At 42.7% G+C, this 17,098-nt stretch overlaps 1 protein-coding gene across 1 annotated transcript; it reads left to right on the forward strand.

Moving 5' to 3' along the window:
* The first annotated feature begins 630 nt into the window (after positions 1-630).
* On the forward strand, positions 631-5,976 carry LOC118368832 (uncharacterized). Its single transcript, XM_035753256.2, has 6 exons — positions 631-735; positions 858-1,205; positions 1,818-2,168; positions 3,829-3,930; positions 4,785-4,840; positions 5,091-5,976. The coding sequence occupies exons 1-6, from the start codon at positions 645-647 to the stop codon at positions 5,244-5,246; spliced, it is 1,104 nt and encodes a 367-aa protein (XP_035609149.1). The 5' UTR covers positions 631-644; the 3' UTR covers positions 5,247-5,976.
* The last annotated feature ends 11,122 nt before the right edge of the window (positions 5,977-17,098 follow it).

The following is a 17,098-nucleotide window of genomic DNA, read 5'->3' on the forward strand; positions in this document are numbered from 1 at the left end:
AAATATGAAGGAGTACCCTTATAGGTGTAATCTACGGAGTAGATTTGAGGGAGCATAGAGCAAGATTCCCCCTGTTGGTGTGGGCCTATATTGGTCACTTTGAGATCAATAGAATGATAAATCATGTAAGGAAAAGTGGAAACACTCCTCAATGTATGCATTCAATTATATAATATCACAAAAAAAGTGCATGAATAGTATTCTTTCTGTCTGATAGAAAATAATTTGCCGCAATGTCCAAGACTCTTGAATTAAAGTACTGGAGAAGGCATTCTTAAGCAGTTGTCATTCTGATGAATAATGTTAATGCTACTGATACATCTATGAGTGAGTAGATAGGAGCTTGTCAATCATAATCATGTCGTATTACTGTAAAAAAAAGTGAAATGAAAGAACTGAAATGAGGACCAGGATGTTTCATATGGTCCATATGGTGTGTATATCTCGATAGCTTTTCTGAAGAAAATGGAAGCTGTTGTTGGGTAACATGAGGACAGAAAAAAGTCAGAGGGGAGGGTAAAGTTGTCCTGTTCCGTGTCTTTACAGTTCACAGAGCAGCCAATCAGGCCTGTGGACCATCACCCAAGCCAAGTATAAAAAGACACCCATAACCCTCTGATTCTCACTCTCATCTGACACACAGGATGACTAGTCTACACATGAGATGCTATCAACAGAGAAGGAATTATACAATAACCCAACTGTTTCTCATATTTTTACTGATGTTTAAAACAGGTAAGGCTGATTTAACTTAACGCGTAAGGTTAGGGTTCAAGTCTGATTAGAAACAGCTGAGACAAAAACCTGTACAAAGTTAGTAAGAAAAAGTAAGTCATGAATGCTTTATTATTTTTAAGGGTCTCTTGCTAAAATCAGCCAGAGCGATGTCTTAAAGACTTTCCTGGCTGGAGACAGAGTTCATTTGGAATGCCTCACGTCAGAAGAAGATGGCAACTACTACAACTGGATCAAGATAATAATAGGACAAGCCCCAGTATTAATTCTGTCTCTTTACACTCACTCCAACACTGCAAAGTTCTTTGGAGAGTTTAACGACAACCCCCGGTATATGGCAATGAAGGATGGAACCAGTTTTGTGCTGACTATTTCAGATGCTAGACCATCAGATATGGGGATGTATTACTGTGCTGCACGCGATTACGATGCCATGATCTTCGGGAAGGGTGTGTTTCTGATGTATGGGGGTAAGTAACATATATACACTGAGTGTACAAAACATTAGGAACGTCATCATAATATTGTGTTGCAACCCCTTTTGCCCTCAGAACAACTTCTATTCGGAGGGCATGGACTTCAAGGTGTCGAAAGCGTTCCACAGGGATGCTGGCCCATGTTGACTCCAATGATTCCCACAGTTGTGTCAAGTTGGCTCGATGTCCTCTGGGCGGTGGACCATTCTTGATACACACGGGAAACTGTTGCGCTTGAAAAACCCATCAGTGTTGCAGTTCTTGGCACATTCAAACCGATGCGCCTGGCACCTACTATCATCACCTACTATCACCTACTGCCCATTTTGTCTTACCCCACAATCCATGCCTCAAAGCTTAAAAGTCCTTATTTAACCTGTCTCCTCCCCTTCATCTACACTGATTGAAGTGGATTTAACAGGTGAAATCAGCAAGGGATCATTGCTTTACCTGGATTGTACCTGGTCAGTCTGTCATGGAAAAAGCAAGTGTTGATGTTTTGTACACTCAGTGTAAATGTATTAACATGTGACTATCAGGCTCTCCACGTGGTTGTATTGTAATATAACAAACATTTACTAGAACCTTGGTTTTATTGTGTAAAAGATGTAGATTCCAGGAACCAGCATCTTACTCAGCAGTCTGTGTCTGAGTCTGTCCAGCCAGGAGACTCTGTGACTTTGAACTGTACAATACACACTAAGACCTGTTCAGGAGATCACAGTGTCTATTGGTTCAGACATAGTTCAGGAGAATCCCGGCCAGGAATCATTTACACCCATGGAGACAGGAGTGATCAGTGTGAGAAGAGCCCTGAGGCTGGGTCTCCTACACAGAGCTGTGTCTACAACCTCCCCAAGAGCAAACTCAGCCTCTCTGATGCTGGGACTTACTACTGTGCTGTGGCCTCATGTGGGGAAATACTGTTTGGGAACAGGACCAAGCTGGATGTTGGAGGTATTTTGATTTTAAACTCTGAATTTAGATTTGTACCTGTCATAATTCAAGAGCAATCAAACTAAAATGAATGTACTGATGCAACTCTAAATTGTAAAAGGGTGTAAGGCTAAGCTTACAAAATTAAACATGTACAGCACCAGTCAAAAGTTTGGACACACCTACTCATTCAAGGGTTTATCTTTATTTTACTTAATGAAGACATCAAAACTATGAAATAACACATATGGAATCATAGGGTAAAAAAAGTATTAAACAAAGTAGCCCCCGTTGCCTTAATGACAGCTTTGCACACTCTTGGCATTCTCTCAACCAGCTTCACGGGGAATGCTTTTCCAACAGTCTTGAAGGAGTTCCCGCATACAGTGTATGCTGAGCACTTGTTGGCTGCTTTTCCTTCATGCTGCGGTCAACTCATCCCAAACCATCTCAATTGGGTTGAAGTCGGGTGATTGTGGAGGCCAGGTCATCTGATGCAGCACTCCATCATTCTCCTTCTTGGTCAAATAGCCCTTACACAGCCTGGAGGTGTGTTGGGTCATTGTCCTGTTGAAAAACAAATCATAGTCCCACTAAGCCCAAACCAGATGGGATGGAGTACCACTACACACTGCTGTGGTAGCTATGCTGGTTAAGTGGGCCTTGAATTCTAAATAAATCCCTGACAGTGTCCCCAGCAAAGCACCCCCAAACCATCACACCTCCTCCTCCATGCTTCGCGGTGGGAACCACACATGTAGAGATCATCCATTCATCCACTCTCTCACAAAGACACGGCAGTTGGAACCAAAAATATACAATTTGGACAGATATCCACTGGTCTAATATCAATTGCTTGTGTTTCTTGGCCCAAACAAGTTTCTTCTTCATATTGTACTTTGTCCTTTAGTAGTGGTTCTTTGCAGAAATTTGATAATGAAGGCCTGATTCACGCAGTCTCTTCTGAACAGTTGATGTTGAGATGTGTCTGTTACTTGAACTCTATGAAGAATTTATTTGGGCTTCAATCTGAGGTGGAGTTAACTCTAATGAACTTATCCTTTGCAGCAGAGGTAACTCTAGGTCTTCCTTTCCTGTGTCAGTCCTCATGAGAGCCAGTTTCATTATTGCGCTTGATGGTTTTTGCGACTGCCCTTGAATAAACTTTCAAAGTTCTTGAAACTTTCCGCATTGACTGACCTTCATGTCTTAAATTAATGATGGACGGTCATTTCTCTTTGCTTATTTGAGTTGTTCTTGTCATAATATGGACTTGGCCATAATATGGACTTCTTGCCATAATATGGACCCTATTTACCAAATAGGGATATCTTCTCTACATCACCCCTACCTTGTCACAACACAACTGATTGAAGGAAAGAAATTCCACAAATTAACTTTTAACAAGGAACTCCTGTTAATTGAAATGCATTCCAGGTCACTCTGGTTGAGAGAATACCAACAGTATGCAAAGCTGTCATCAAGGCAAAGGGTGGCTACTTTGAAGAATCTCAAATATAAAATATATTTTGATTTGTTTAGCACTTTTTTGGTTACTACGTAATTCCATATTTTTTATTTCAGTTTTGATGTCTTCGCTGTTATTCTACAATGTAGAAAATAAAGAAGATTTTGACTGGTAATCTGTGAATTAATATCAACAACTTAATTTAAACCACAGGCCCTGTTGATCTGGTGGACCCCAAGCTCCTGGCTCTAATCGTATCCAACATCTTGAGCTTGATCGCAGTCGTTGTCCTCATCTGTGTGAGAAGGAAGAAAGGTTCTGTATCATTAAGGCCCTTTTTTTTCTACTGCCATTTTGTGTTTTCATTCACATACCTTCCAATATGATTACATACAATGTGATGATCATTACGGTAAAATGTTGCGGCAATAATAACCATGAAAGTGATTGAGGGGTGTTTTAAGAAAGAGTGTGAATGAATTAGTGGTTTTTATCTCAATATTCATAATATTGACTTGCACCCCCTTTTGCCCTCAGAACGTCCTCAATTAATCGAGGCATGGACTATACAAGGTGTCGAAAGCATTCCACAGGGATGCTGGCCCATGTTGACTCCAAAGATTCCCACAGTTGTGTCAAGTTGGCTGGATGTCCTTTGGGTGGTGGACGATTCTTGATGCACACAGGAAATTGTTGAGCGTGAAAAACCCAGCAGTGTTGCAGTTCTTGACACACTCAAACCAGCGCACCTGGCACCTACTACTATACCCTGTTCAAAGGCACTTAAATCATTTGTCTTGCCCATTCACCCTCTGAATGGCACACATACGCAATCCATGCCTCAAAAGCTTAAACATCCTTATTTAACCTGTCTCCTCCCCTTCATCTACACTAATTGAAGTGGATTTAAGAACAGACATCAATAGCGGATCATAGCTTTCGCATGGATTCACATGGTCAGTCTATGTCATGGAAAGAGCATGTGTTCCTAATGCTTTGTACACTCTGTTTTATATACACTGAGGAAAATCTGATTCTTGACTGCACTAGGCCTTTAATAAATCCACCGGGTATAGCTTCTCGGCTATAATTACATTTTTATAGTGGCACTGGCACATCCTGTCCCCAAAATGTACACTGTCCTAATAATCCTAATTTGTGTCAAGCAGGTTTGCCTCAACATCCTCAAAGTGGTGTTACAGCCCCTTCCTGTCCTGACAAGGAGGTAGATGTTACCTGTTTACCTAACCCTTTATGAACAATTTAGCACATTAAAAATAGCATTACATCTGAAAAGGGTTGTGACAACTTGTGTAAAGAACAAAATAATATATTTCCACAGTAAAATTGCATTGTATCGTTTAAATGAAAATGGCTAGCAGCCCAGTATTGTAATTCACTTTCTCACATCTTTTTCAACTGTACACAGCACTCTACCTTGTGAGGTAGACTATCTGACTAATTCTCATCTACAGAGAGATGAGGGAGAGGAGCTGAACTATGCTGCCATGAGTTTCTCCTCGAGGAAGACCAAGAGGAGAGCAGAACCAGAGAGACAGACCAGAGCGACGGACATGAATGTGGTTTACTCTGGAGTGAAAGGTCATCATGAGTGGAACTGGGATCCATGATTTATAATGCAATAGTTTTATAATGCAACTTAGAGTGAATTGTAAAAATAATATGCTGTGAAGATAATTAACAGAAATTCTGCTAAATATTTTTATAAACTTTAAAATATATATATATATTTAAGATGACTATTAGAGGGAGCATGTGTGTGTGTGTAAGGGGACTCTGATAAGGACATACCATCCTGTCCCAGAGCTGTCTCGACTTCTTTGATCTGTATGTACACCAACTATCCAGCAGAGGGCAGTAGCTTTCCACAAAGGGAACAGACCACAGGCACACATCACCAGTCAGTCATTTGATGATGGCTAGCTACATCTTAGTAATTTAGCAGACACTCTTATCCAGAGCATCTTACAGTAGTGAGTGCATACATTTATGATACTATTTCATTCTGGTCCCCCCCATGGGAATCAAACCCACAACCAACTCTGACATTGCAAGCACCATGCTCTATCAACTGAGCCACATGGGACCTGCTACAATATAGTAGGATGGTATTTGCCATCTATATGTGTTTCTAGAAAAGGATCTTTGGGATACCCACAAAAGGAAATTGTCAATTATCTCAACCCTTGTTTCAAAAGTACAGCCACAACTATTTACAGTATAGGTTTTAATACATATGAATGCTCAATTAGTTATATACTGAACAGAAATATAAACGCAACGTGTAAAGTGTTGGGCCCATGTATCATGAGCTGAAATAAAAGATCCCTGAATATTCCATAAGCACATAAAGCTTATTTCTCTCCGATTTTTTGCACAAATTTGTTTACATCCCTTTTAATTAACATTTCTCCTTTGCTAAAATAATCCATCCACCTGACAGGTGTGGCATATCAAGAATCTGAATGATCATTACATAGGTGCAATAAAAGGAATAACAAGTTGTCACAACAAAATGCCACAAGTGTTGAGGGTGCATGCAATTGGCATGCTGACTGTAGGATTTGTCCACCAGAGCTGTTGCCAGAGAATTGAATGTTAATATCTATACCATCAGCCGCCTCCTACGTCGTTTTAGAGAATTTGGCAGTACGTCCAACCAGCCTCACAACCGCAGACCACATGTAACCACGCCAGCCCAGGACCTCCACATCCGGCTTCTTCATCTGTGGGATCATGAGACCAGCCATCCGGATAGCTGATGAAACTGAGGAGTGTTTCTGTCTGTAATAAAGTCCTTTTATATACTTTGTAACTCACCAGGGGCCTATAAAATCGAACCAGGGGTGCATTCACTTGGAACCAAACGTGCAGAAACACGAACCTGAACTTGTCTAATGACAAAAGCTTGTTTTCGTTGCAAAATGTTTTGCTTCTGTGTACACTAATGAATACACCCCCACATGGAACCTGCTGACCTGAAAAGACTTGGTCTCTGCTTGCTTATGGATGGAATTCTCTCTAAAACACCTCTCACAATCACACCACACAACATTTCAACCAAAGTCATGTTTATTTGAAGGGCAATCTGGGATTCAAACAACAAAGATCCGACCACTTTTTTTGGTTAACAGCTGAGGGATGGGGCTGCAGAAATGTAACCACTGAAATCCAAAGGGTTTTGACTGACCATCTGAGATCAACATTATAGTTTTGATCATATTTTGAAGCTATAGTTTGTTCACAATTACATTGTTTAAAAACAATGGGGTAAATATATTTGGCTCTGAATGGCTTATATTTTCTGTAGGACAGTAGAACTAAGGTCATGAGGTATTTCAGTTCTATTCTTCAAGAATCAATGGCTATATACAGCACATTCTTAACGTATTCAGACCCCTTGAACTTTTCCCACATTGTGTTACGTTACAGCCTTATTCTAAAATGCAGTCAATAAATAAAATCCTCCTCAATCTACACACCCATAATGACAAGCAAAAACAGGTTTATAGTGATTTTACAATTTTATTTTAACATAAAAAACAGAGATACCTTATTTACATAGGTATTCAGACCCTTTGCTCTGAGACTTTACGTTGATCATCCTTGAGATGTTTCTACAACTTGATTGGTGTCCACCTGTGGTCAATTCAATTGATTAGACATGATTTTAATGGATCACGCCTGTCTACATAAGGTCGCAAAGTTGACAGTGCATGTCAGAGCAAAAACCAAGCCATGAGGTTGAAGGAATTCTCCTTCGAGCTCCGAGACAGGATTGTGTCAAGGCACAGATCTGGGGAAGTGTACCAAAAAATGTCTGCAGCTTTAAAGGTCCCCAAGAACACAGCCGGCCAACCTGAGCAATCGGGGGAGGGCCTTGGTCAGGGAGGTGACCAAGAAGCCACTCCTCAGTAGAAGGCACATGACAGCCCGCTTGGAGCAAAAAGGCACCTAAAAGACTCTCAGACCATGAGAAACAAGATTCTCTGGTCTGATGAAACCAAGATTGAAGTCTTTGGTCTGAAAGCCAAGTGTCGTGTCTGGAGGAAACCTGGCACCACCTCTATGGTGAAGTATGGTGGGGGCAGCATCATGCTGTGGGGATGTTTTTCAGCGGCATGGACTGAGAGACTAGTCAGTATCGGGAAAGATTAACTGAGCAAAGTACAGAGGGATCCTTGATGAAAACCTGCTCCAGAGCACTCAGGACCTCAGAATTGTTTTTTTGTTGTTGCCTGTTTTGCATGTTATTTTGCCATTAATACATGTCACATATCAGTTTGCAAACAATGATAAAAACAACAACATTAACTTAAAAAAGCCATATACCAACATGGTCTCTTTTTTCCTTTCTTGATTAAGGCAGCTGCAAAATACAGGTGTTTCAGCCTAGCTCAGTGCTTTCTGTGCAGGTGTTTCAGCCTAGCTCAGTGCTTTCTGTGCAGATGTTTCAGCCTAGCTCAGTGCTTTCTGTGCAGATGTTTCAGCCTAGCTCAGTGCCTTCTGTGCAGGTGTTTCAGCCTAGCTCAGTGCTTTCTGTGCGGGTGTTTCAGCCTAGCTCAGTGCTTTCTGTGCGGGTGTTTCAGCCTAGCTCAGTGCTTTCTGTGTGGGTGTTTCAGCCTAGCTCAGTGCTTTCTGTGCGGGTGTTTCAGCCTAGCTCAGTGCTTTCTGTGCGGGTGTTTCAGCCTAGCTCAGTGCTTTCTGTGCGGGTGTTTCAGCCTAGCTCAGTGCTTTCTGTGTGGGTGTTTCAGCCTAGCTCAGTGCTTTCTGTGCGGGTGTTTCAGCCTAGCTCAGTGCTTTCTGTGCGGGTGTTTCAGCCTAGCTCAGTGCTTTCTGTGTGGGTGTTTTAGCCTAGCTCAGTGCTTTCTGTGCGGGTGTTTCAGCCTAGCTCAGTGCTTTCTGTGCTGGTGGGGTAGCCAGCGTGGAAAAATAGAGCGTAGGGTTTGGTAATCTTCTCTAGTTGCGCAGTGATTGGCTCAGTGTTCTGTCTCATGGGAACACTGTCAGCACAAAATCCACGGCGAGAGCTTGAAAATTCAAGCCCCTTGGGTGCTGCCATAGAGTTACATTAGAAGTGCCCATCCAAGAAGGCTCAAGGTCATTGGCCACAGATAAAATGTCAAATCACATTATATCTACAGTACTTTCAAAATGTTAGCTAGCAAGCTAGACAAGCAGTCATGATCATGAATCAAGTTGACAATCTACTGGCAAATCCTTGTCATATGAAGACAACTTATAGATAAAATGTATCAGTGCTCATCGGCCATGAACAAGTTGGAAATTGCAAATTTAACAATGAGTGGTTTGGAAGGAATCAGTGGCTAACTGCAAGCGTTGCAAAGCAATCACTACCCTGCTATTCGGTGGATTGGGTGTGTGGTCCAAGTCTGAGTTTAAGGGTCTCTTTCCAAGCTTAAAAGGATAAACATTCAACACCATGGGCCAGAAAAGGTTGAATACATTGGCCATGCTGTCAATCCAGCATGACTTCTGCTGCTTCAAAACAACTAGAAACTCGGAACTGGGAAATCTCAGACTTCAGTGAGTTCAAGACAACTGGCAACTCTGGAAAAAACGAGACATCCAACTCGGAATTCCAAGTCGGTAATACTGGCCTCTTTCTAGAGCTCCGACCTGAAAATTACTGACATAATTTGACCTTGTTGTTTCCAAGTTCCCAGTTGTCTTGAAAGAACCATAAATCCAGAGAATGCCAAAGTTTGACGACAAAATTTGCCCACAAGGACTGTCACATCATCTTCCTGTTCAAGTGAGCACAGCCCAACAAAAGGAGTCCAAAAATGTCTTGTATGCTGCTGCATAAATTATATAATATGCCAAAGAGATAGTATTACTTTCTTAGCTACACTATACATACGTGTATGTTGTGTAGTAAGCTGTTAGTAGCCCATGTGCCTCACCCTAATAATTAGTCTATTGTTTTGACTTGGTGGTGCACATGTAGCCTATAGCCTGTTTTAGAGAAATGTCATCATCGAATATTGCAAGAGCTTTCATTGTCTGCTTACGTGCCCCCTTTATTTATCCTATGTTTCTGACTTGGTCTACAGGGAAAATACTGTAAGAACGGCACATTTTCTGATTTATGTTGCTGTACATTCTAAAAGTGCTGAACAAATAGTTATATTTGCTATGTCCGTCTTAGCTCGATCATTAATGTCTTCATCGAAATTCCAGATTTCCTCTTATTCGCTCATTGTTCCCTTATGGCATAGTTTGAGAACAATGCCTGGATTTCATCCTTGTCTGCCTCCTTGAAGCAGTGTTGTAGAAAGCCTGAGGTGAGAGGGTGGAAAAGATCAATGATGAGACTAGGAGGCAAAACCCGCCTTCCCAGGGCCACTTATCCAGACAATGTTGTTGGACCATTTACTCAAAACCTTTAAATTACTTACTGACTATAGATAGCTAGCTAACCGGGCGAGAGGAGTAGGGGACAAAAGTGAGGAGAGGCTGAAAGCTGTGGCTTGCGATCAATAGTTGATAAAACAGCAATCAAACGTTACTTGTGTGGCAGTGGTTCGGCACAGCTGTGCCGTGACTGGGTCAGAGATGGTAGGAGATATTGATGGAGAAGAAAGTGAAGCAAGTATGGAGCATAGTGGTACAAATAAAGGGGAAGTAAGAAAGAGAAAAAGAAGATGGGAAAGAAAGGGAGTCGGAATTTGAAGGGGAGCGAGAGGTCTATGGAGGCAGAACATTTTGAGGAGAGATACGTAGTTTCCAATGCTAGAGGCAGTTCGGAGATAGAGCGTGCCGAGGAAGGGACAGATAAGTCGCAAGGGGAGCATGGAGGTGAGGAGGAGCATAAAGTGATTCGGAAGTTTAGGGAGGAAGGGGAGTTGGGGGGCGATGAGTCCAATAAGGTTGACAGCTGTGATGAAATAGTTTATTGGGGAAGTTGTCAATGCTGAAGTGTTAAGAGATGGGAGCTTGTTGGTATTCTGTAAGGACATGGGGCAGAGGGAAAAAGCCCTCAGAGTGAAGCTAATAGGGAAGTTGGTGTGGAGCAGCTGGACTGATCAAGCAGGGAGGCGGTCAATTAAAGGGGTGATAACAGGAGTGCCTGTGAGTGTTAGCACTAAAGAGATAAACAACAACTTGAGTGGTGTTCTAGTGAATGTTCAAAGATTGCAAGCAACAAGGGGTGGAGTTAGGGTAGATAGCACGTCTATTCTGTTACACTTTAAGGACAGGGTACTGCCAAATAAAGTAACCATAGGATATATGAGTTATTATGTGAGGGCTTATGTACCAAAGCCTTTAAGATGTTATAAATGCCAGACGTGTGGGCATGTGGCAACAGTCTGTAAAGAGAAAAAGAGGTGTGCCAGGTGTGGAGGGGAGCATGAGCTTGGGAAGTGTTGGGGCGGTGTACAACCAAAGTGCTGCAGCTGTGGGGGTGCTCATAGTGTGACATATAGTGGGTGTGTGGCAACGAAGCAGGCAGTGGAGGTGCTACAAGTGCGAGTGGAGAGAAGGGCGTCATATGCTGAGGCAGTGAGGGTGGTCCAGGTCCAGGGAAATACAGGTTCCAGAGAGAGATGGTTAGGAGCATCTAGATCGGGGGTTACGGGGCAAGTGGGCGGTGATATAGTATACGGAGATAAGAGAAAGCTGGTGACGTCCATCGCAGGAGCTATCAATAGCACTGCTAAAGTAGAATCTAAAACAGAGAGGATTCAGCTCATAGTGAAAGCGGTTGGGAGACATCTGAGTATGACAGGGTTGACATGGGAAGAGGTTTGAGATTACCTCAATCAGCCGAGGGTGGAATCGTGTATTATAGGATCTTAGTTATGGTGGTAGTACGGGGGCAAAGAGTTCCTTACAGTTATGGTCGTAGTAAGGGGGGGGCAAAGACTTCCTTACAGGATGCTAGGTAAAGGTATTGAACAGGAATGTGTGGTTGAGAGGAGGGGTGATAGTGGTAGTGAACTACTATAATCCGTGTTGGACCTGGAATCCGTATTGGACCTGGAAGTTCTGGAAAAGGTGGAGGGCCAGGATATAAGTAAGGTAATGTTGTGTGGGGATTTTAATGCCCACAACAAGCTATAGGGGGGAAACGGATGGATGGAAATGGCCAAGTGATGGAAAATCTGATAGAAATGAAAGATCTGGTGTGCCTGAATGATGGCCGAGGGGCCAGGATTGATGTAGCCACAGGGAAAGGCTCTACCTTGGAACTCTGGTATCTAGTGCGATGGCAGGAATCTGTGAGTGGGAGGTATGGTAGAAGTCGACAGTAGGGAGTGATCATTACCCTATAGTATACATAGTAGACTGGAGGAGATGGAGGTGTCAGTAGATGGAGTAGGCAGGTGGATGTTTGGACTTGCAAAGTTGGGATCAGTTTCAGGAGCTGAGTGAGCAGGTGATGGCTCAGGTGGATATGAGAGGGGATGTGGATAGTATGAATAACTGGGTGAGAACAGCGTTAGTGGGGGCAGCTACTGAGTATATACCTAAGAGTTCAGGGAGGAGGAGGAAAGCTGTCCCATGGTGGACAGGATAGTGTGGGGAAATGGTGAGGAGTAGGAACAGGGCATTTAGAGTACTGAAAAGGACACAACTTCCAACATCTGATTCAGTATAAGCAGGCCCTGGTGAGGAGAACTATCTGTCAGGTAAAGAGGTCATGTTGGCATTGGTTCTGTGACACCGTTGGAAGGATGAGACCTGTGGGAGAATTGTGATGATTAAGAGGATGAGTGGGGTCAGAAATAGTAGGATTATCCAGTGTTGACGAGTGGAAAGGATGTGGCAGTAACAGATGAGAAGGCAGAGATGATGACCAAAGCGTTTGTTGAAATGCATAGCTCTGAAAATTTGTCAGGAGGGGCAGAGGGGAAGAGAGAGAATGAGAGAGGAGCATCCGGGAGTGCTGGATAGGAGGGAAGATGTCAATTATGTGTTGAATGCACCATTTACCGTGGGAGAGGTGAAGAAAAAAAGGGCAATAGGTAAGGCTGGGTTAACCTCACCTGGAAAAGATGAGGTGTGCCATTGTATGTTGGCCTATCTTAGTGATGAGGCACTGGATAAGGTATTGGTGTTGTACAACAGAGTGTGGGAGGAGGGGAAACTATCAGGCAGCGGGAAGGAGGCAGTAGTTGTATCAATCTGGAAGCCAGGGAACGAGGCCAACAAGCTATCGGCCAATAGCTTTAACATCACATGTATATAAGATGATGGAACGTATGATTACGGAGAGGGTAACTTACTTCCTGGAGAGCAGGAGGCTAGTGTCACCACATCAGAGTGGGTTCAGGAAGGGTAGGGTAACTATGGACCCGTGGTCTGCTTAGAAGCAAAGGTCAGGAAGGCTCAGATGAACAAGGAGACTGTTGTAAATGTATTTTTTATGTGGAAGGAGAGGTTGTTAATCAAATCAAATCCAAGTTTATTTGTCACATACACATGGTTAGCAGATGTTAATGCGAGTGTAGCGAAATGCTTGTGCTTCTAGTTCCGACAATGCAGTAATAACCAACAAGTAATCTAACTAACAATTCCAAAACTACTGTCTTATACACAGTGTAAGGGGATAAAGAATATGTACATAAAGATATATGAATGAGTGATGGTACAGAGCAGCATAGGCAAGATACAGTAGATGGTATCGAGTACAGTATATACATATGAGATGAGTATGTAAACAAAGTGGCATAGTTAAAGTGGCTAGTGATACATGTATTACATAAGGATGCAGTCGATGACATAGAGTACAGTAAGCTTGCTATTATGGGGTGAGGAGGAAGAACGTACAACTGGATAAAATATTTCCTGTTTGGAAGGTCTATCCAGGTGAGGGTGGAGAAGTCTATCAGGCAGCTAGCTACCTGGTGGATAACGGTACACCGCAGGGGAGCGAGATTAGTCCTCTGTTGTTCTCAATCATGACCAATTATCTTTACTCAGGTACGGACAAATATTGGGAGGTCATTGTTTGCAGATGGGGCTTTATGGAAGAGGGGAAGAAATGTGCAATACATAGTCAGGAATGTACAGGAAGCAATTGATGAGGTAGAGCGGTGGGCATTAATGTGGGGATTCAGGTTCTCTGTAGAGAAAACTCAGTGTTCTTTAAATCAAATCAAATAGTATTTGTCACATGCACCAAATACAACAGGTGTAGGTAGACCTTACAGTGAAATGCTTACTTACAAGCTCTTAACCAAAAATGCAGTTAAGAAAAATAAGTAAAAATTAGACAAGTAAAACATTTAAAATAACAAATAGTTAAAGAACAGCAGTAAATTAATCGCAGCGAGGCTATATACAGGGGGTACCGGTACAGAGACAATGTGCGGGGGCACCGGATAGTCGAGGTTAATTGAGGTAGTATGTACATGTAGGTAGCGTTATTAAAGTGACTACGCATAGACAATAACCAGAGAGTAGCAGCAGCGTAAAAGAGAGGGTTTACTTACTGACTTTATTGTCCCCATGTGGACATTTTGTTGCAGTGTCATGTACACCTTTAAAGTGGAGTTTAAATACAAATCAAAATGGACAATACAACTTTCATCACAGTTACATACCAATAAAACATTTTTTTTTTTTTTTTCAAAGACTAGCCTGCTGGCCTTACTGAGTCGATAGAAACATTAGCCTGATCTATTTAGGAGGGATATCACACCTGGCACAGATTATTGTCTAGTTCTTTTCCTGCTGAGGGGTGCCCTATACCTGCGCCCAGAGGGGAGTAGTTCAAAGTCCAGGTACAGGGGGTGGCTTGGGTCTAAAATGATTTTGTGAGCCTTGCGGAGGGCCCTGACCTTGAAGATCTCATCCAGGCATGTCTGTTTGACTCCAAGTACATTGCTTGCTGTGGTGATAATCCTTCTCAGGATATTTCTCTGGCTGACAGTGGCATTGCCAAACCAACAAACTATGCAAAAAGTTAAAATACTCTCAATGAAAGATTTGTAAAACAGAGTCAGTATAGTACAATCTACATTAAAAGATCCCAGCTTCTTGAGAAAGTACAGTCTCTGTTGGCTCTTTTTGTAGATCAGGTCTGTACATTTACTGCACTGAAGCTTATTGTCCAAGAGGACACCCAGGTATTTGTATTCCTCTACAATCTCTATATTCTGACCACTGATAGATGTTGCAGAGGTAGGTGTTGTACACTTCCTGAAGTCTATGCACATCTCTTTGGTCTTGATGGTAATGAGGACAGTGTGATTCCTCACACCACTCTACAAAGTCATCTGGCTCTGGAAGTACAACAGCCACAAAACCAGCCCCCCATCTAAGGAGAAGTCCCGAATGAGGGGGGAAATGCAAATAATCTGGGTTGCCATTTGATTACCTGTTCAGGAGTCTTACAGCTTGGGGTTAGAAGCTGTTAAGAAGCCTTTTGGACCTAGACTTAGCACTCCGGTACCGCTTGCTGTGCAGTAGCAGAGAGAACAGTCTATGACTAGGACGGCTGGAGTCTTTGACAATTTTAAGGTCTTTCCTCTGACACAGCCTTGTATAAAGGTCCTGGATGGCAGTGTGCCTTGCAGAGGCAGAGCAGTTGCCATACCAGGCAGTGACGCAACCAGTCTCGATGGTGCAGCTGTAGAACTTGAGGACCCATGCCAAATCTTTTCAGTCTCCTGAGGGGGAATAGGCTTTGTCGTGCCCGCTTCACAATTGTCTTGGTGTGTTTGGACCATGATAGTTTGTTGGTGATGTGGACACCAAGGAACTTTAAGCTCTCAACCTGATCCACTACAGCCCCATCGATGAGAATGGGGTGTGTGCTCGGTCCTCCTTTTCATGTGATCCACAATCATCTCCTTTGTCTTGATCACCTTGAGGAAGAGGTTGTTATGCTGGCGCCACACGGCCAGATCACTGACCTCCTTCACATTAGCTGTCTCATTGTTATCGGTGATCAGGTCTACCACTGTTGTGTTGTCTGCAAACATAATGGTGGTGTTGGAGTTGTGCCTGGCCATGCAGTAATGAGTGAATAGGGAGTACAGGAGGGGACTGAGCACACATCCGAGAGGCCTCTGTGTTGAGGATCAACATGGCAGATGTGTTGTTACCTACCCTTACCACCTGGGGGTGGCCCATCAGGAAGTCCCGGATCCAGTTGCAGAGAGCTGTTCAGTGCCAGGGTCCTTAGCTTAGTGATGAGCTTTGAGGGCACTATGGTGTTGAACGCTGAGCTGTAGTCAATGAATATCATTCTCACATAGGTGTTCCTTTTGTACAGGTGGGAAAGGACAGTGTGGAGTCTCAACAGAGACGTTGGTAATCAGTTTATAATCGCAATAAGGCACCTAAGGGTTTTGTGGTATATTATCAATATACTACCACTAAGGGCTGTATCCAGGCACTTTGCCTTGTGTTGTGCATAAGAAGAGCCCTTAGTCGTGGTATATTGGCCATATACCACACCCTCTCGGGCTTTATTGCTTAAATATAGACTCAGTGTTGATTTAAAACGTTAGAGTACAGTTATTTACAACAGAATATCGACTAAGAAAGATTGAATGGGACACTTGCCTCAATCAGCTAGCTGACTCACAGGCAAAGACAGTACAGTATGAAGATAAGCTAAAACTGCTTCTCCAATAGAAATCCCCGATCATTTTTCACACTTGTTGGCGATAGATTTGGTAAAGGGGTCAGTCGAACTCAACCAAAACAATAGAATTGCCATGGATATGTATGGGGGATAGGCCTGTGTGGGAGAAAGATCCTGAGACACCTCATTGCCCCCCAGCTAAATTAGCCTGTGTGTTTTTCACACTGTTGTGGTAAAAAAAATAGTATAATGCTTGTATGGACGTCAACCCGAACATATGTTCAAGTCATTGTTACCAATCAACTACATTAGTTAAAAACTAATTTTACCACCAATTTCTGTATGCTAGCTATGCTAACCAGCTTACACGAATGGGAGTTAGCGTTTAGCAGTAGGCTGGACAATAGAACGAGTCAAAATTCACCCAAGGCTGAAAAATGGCAAAAGATTGTTGGCTAAACTGGAACACTAGTTCCATAGCAAATGAATGGAATCGAAAGTTTGCAGAGCCTGTTTTGACTGGAGGAACTTAGAATTCCATTTAGCATTAAAAAAAATGTATCCCTTTTTATCTTACCACTACAATCGTTTCTTTGGAAGAAACAGAAAAATAACTTGTGTAGAAAGTAAACAGCCACACCTCAATGATGCCAAGTGTGCTTATGTCTGCATAACGATGAAGTAGGGGAAAAATAACAACTTTTGACTATATCTGGTCTAGCGATCGATGACAGCAGAGTACGCTGCCCAAACTTATGTAATTGGAAAGAGACTATTTTAATTAAAATGGTGTCAGACTTGAAAAAAATTAAATATACACATTGCGAGATATTTGGCGAAATATACCAGCATGCCTCTCCATAGGAAAACAATGAGGGGAGCTCAGCGTTCCAAGGG

The sequence above is a fragment of the Oncorhynchus keta genome, chromosome 35 (genome assembly GCF_023373465.1).
Source record: "Oncorhynchus keta strain PuntledgeMale-10-30-2019 chromosome 35, Oket_V2, whole genome shotgun sequence".
Classification (NCBI taxonomy): domain Eukaryota; kingdom Metazoa; phylum Chordata; class Actinopteri; order Salmoniformes; family Salmonidae; genus Oncorhynchus; species Oncorhynchus keta.

Bases quoted from the DNA above. Each gene is read 5' to 3' on its own strand.
- LOC118368832 (XM_035753256.2), top strand. From the start codon at position 645: ATGACTAGTCTACACATGAGATGCTATCAACAGAGAAGGAATTATACA. The intron at 1,206-1,817 runs GTAAGTAACATA...ATTGTGTAAAAG, and splicing joins TGTGTTTCTGATGTATGGGG to ATGTAGATTCCAGGAACCAG. The intron at 3,931-4,784 runs GTTCTGTATCAT...TGTGTCAAGCAG, and splicing joins CTGTGTGAGAAGGAAGAAAG to GTTTGCCTCAACATCCTCAA.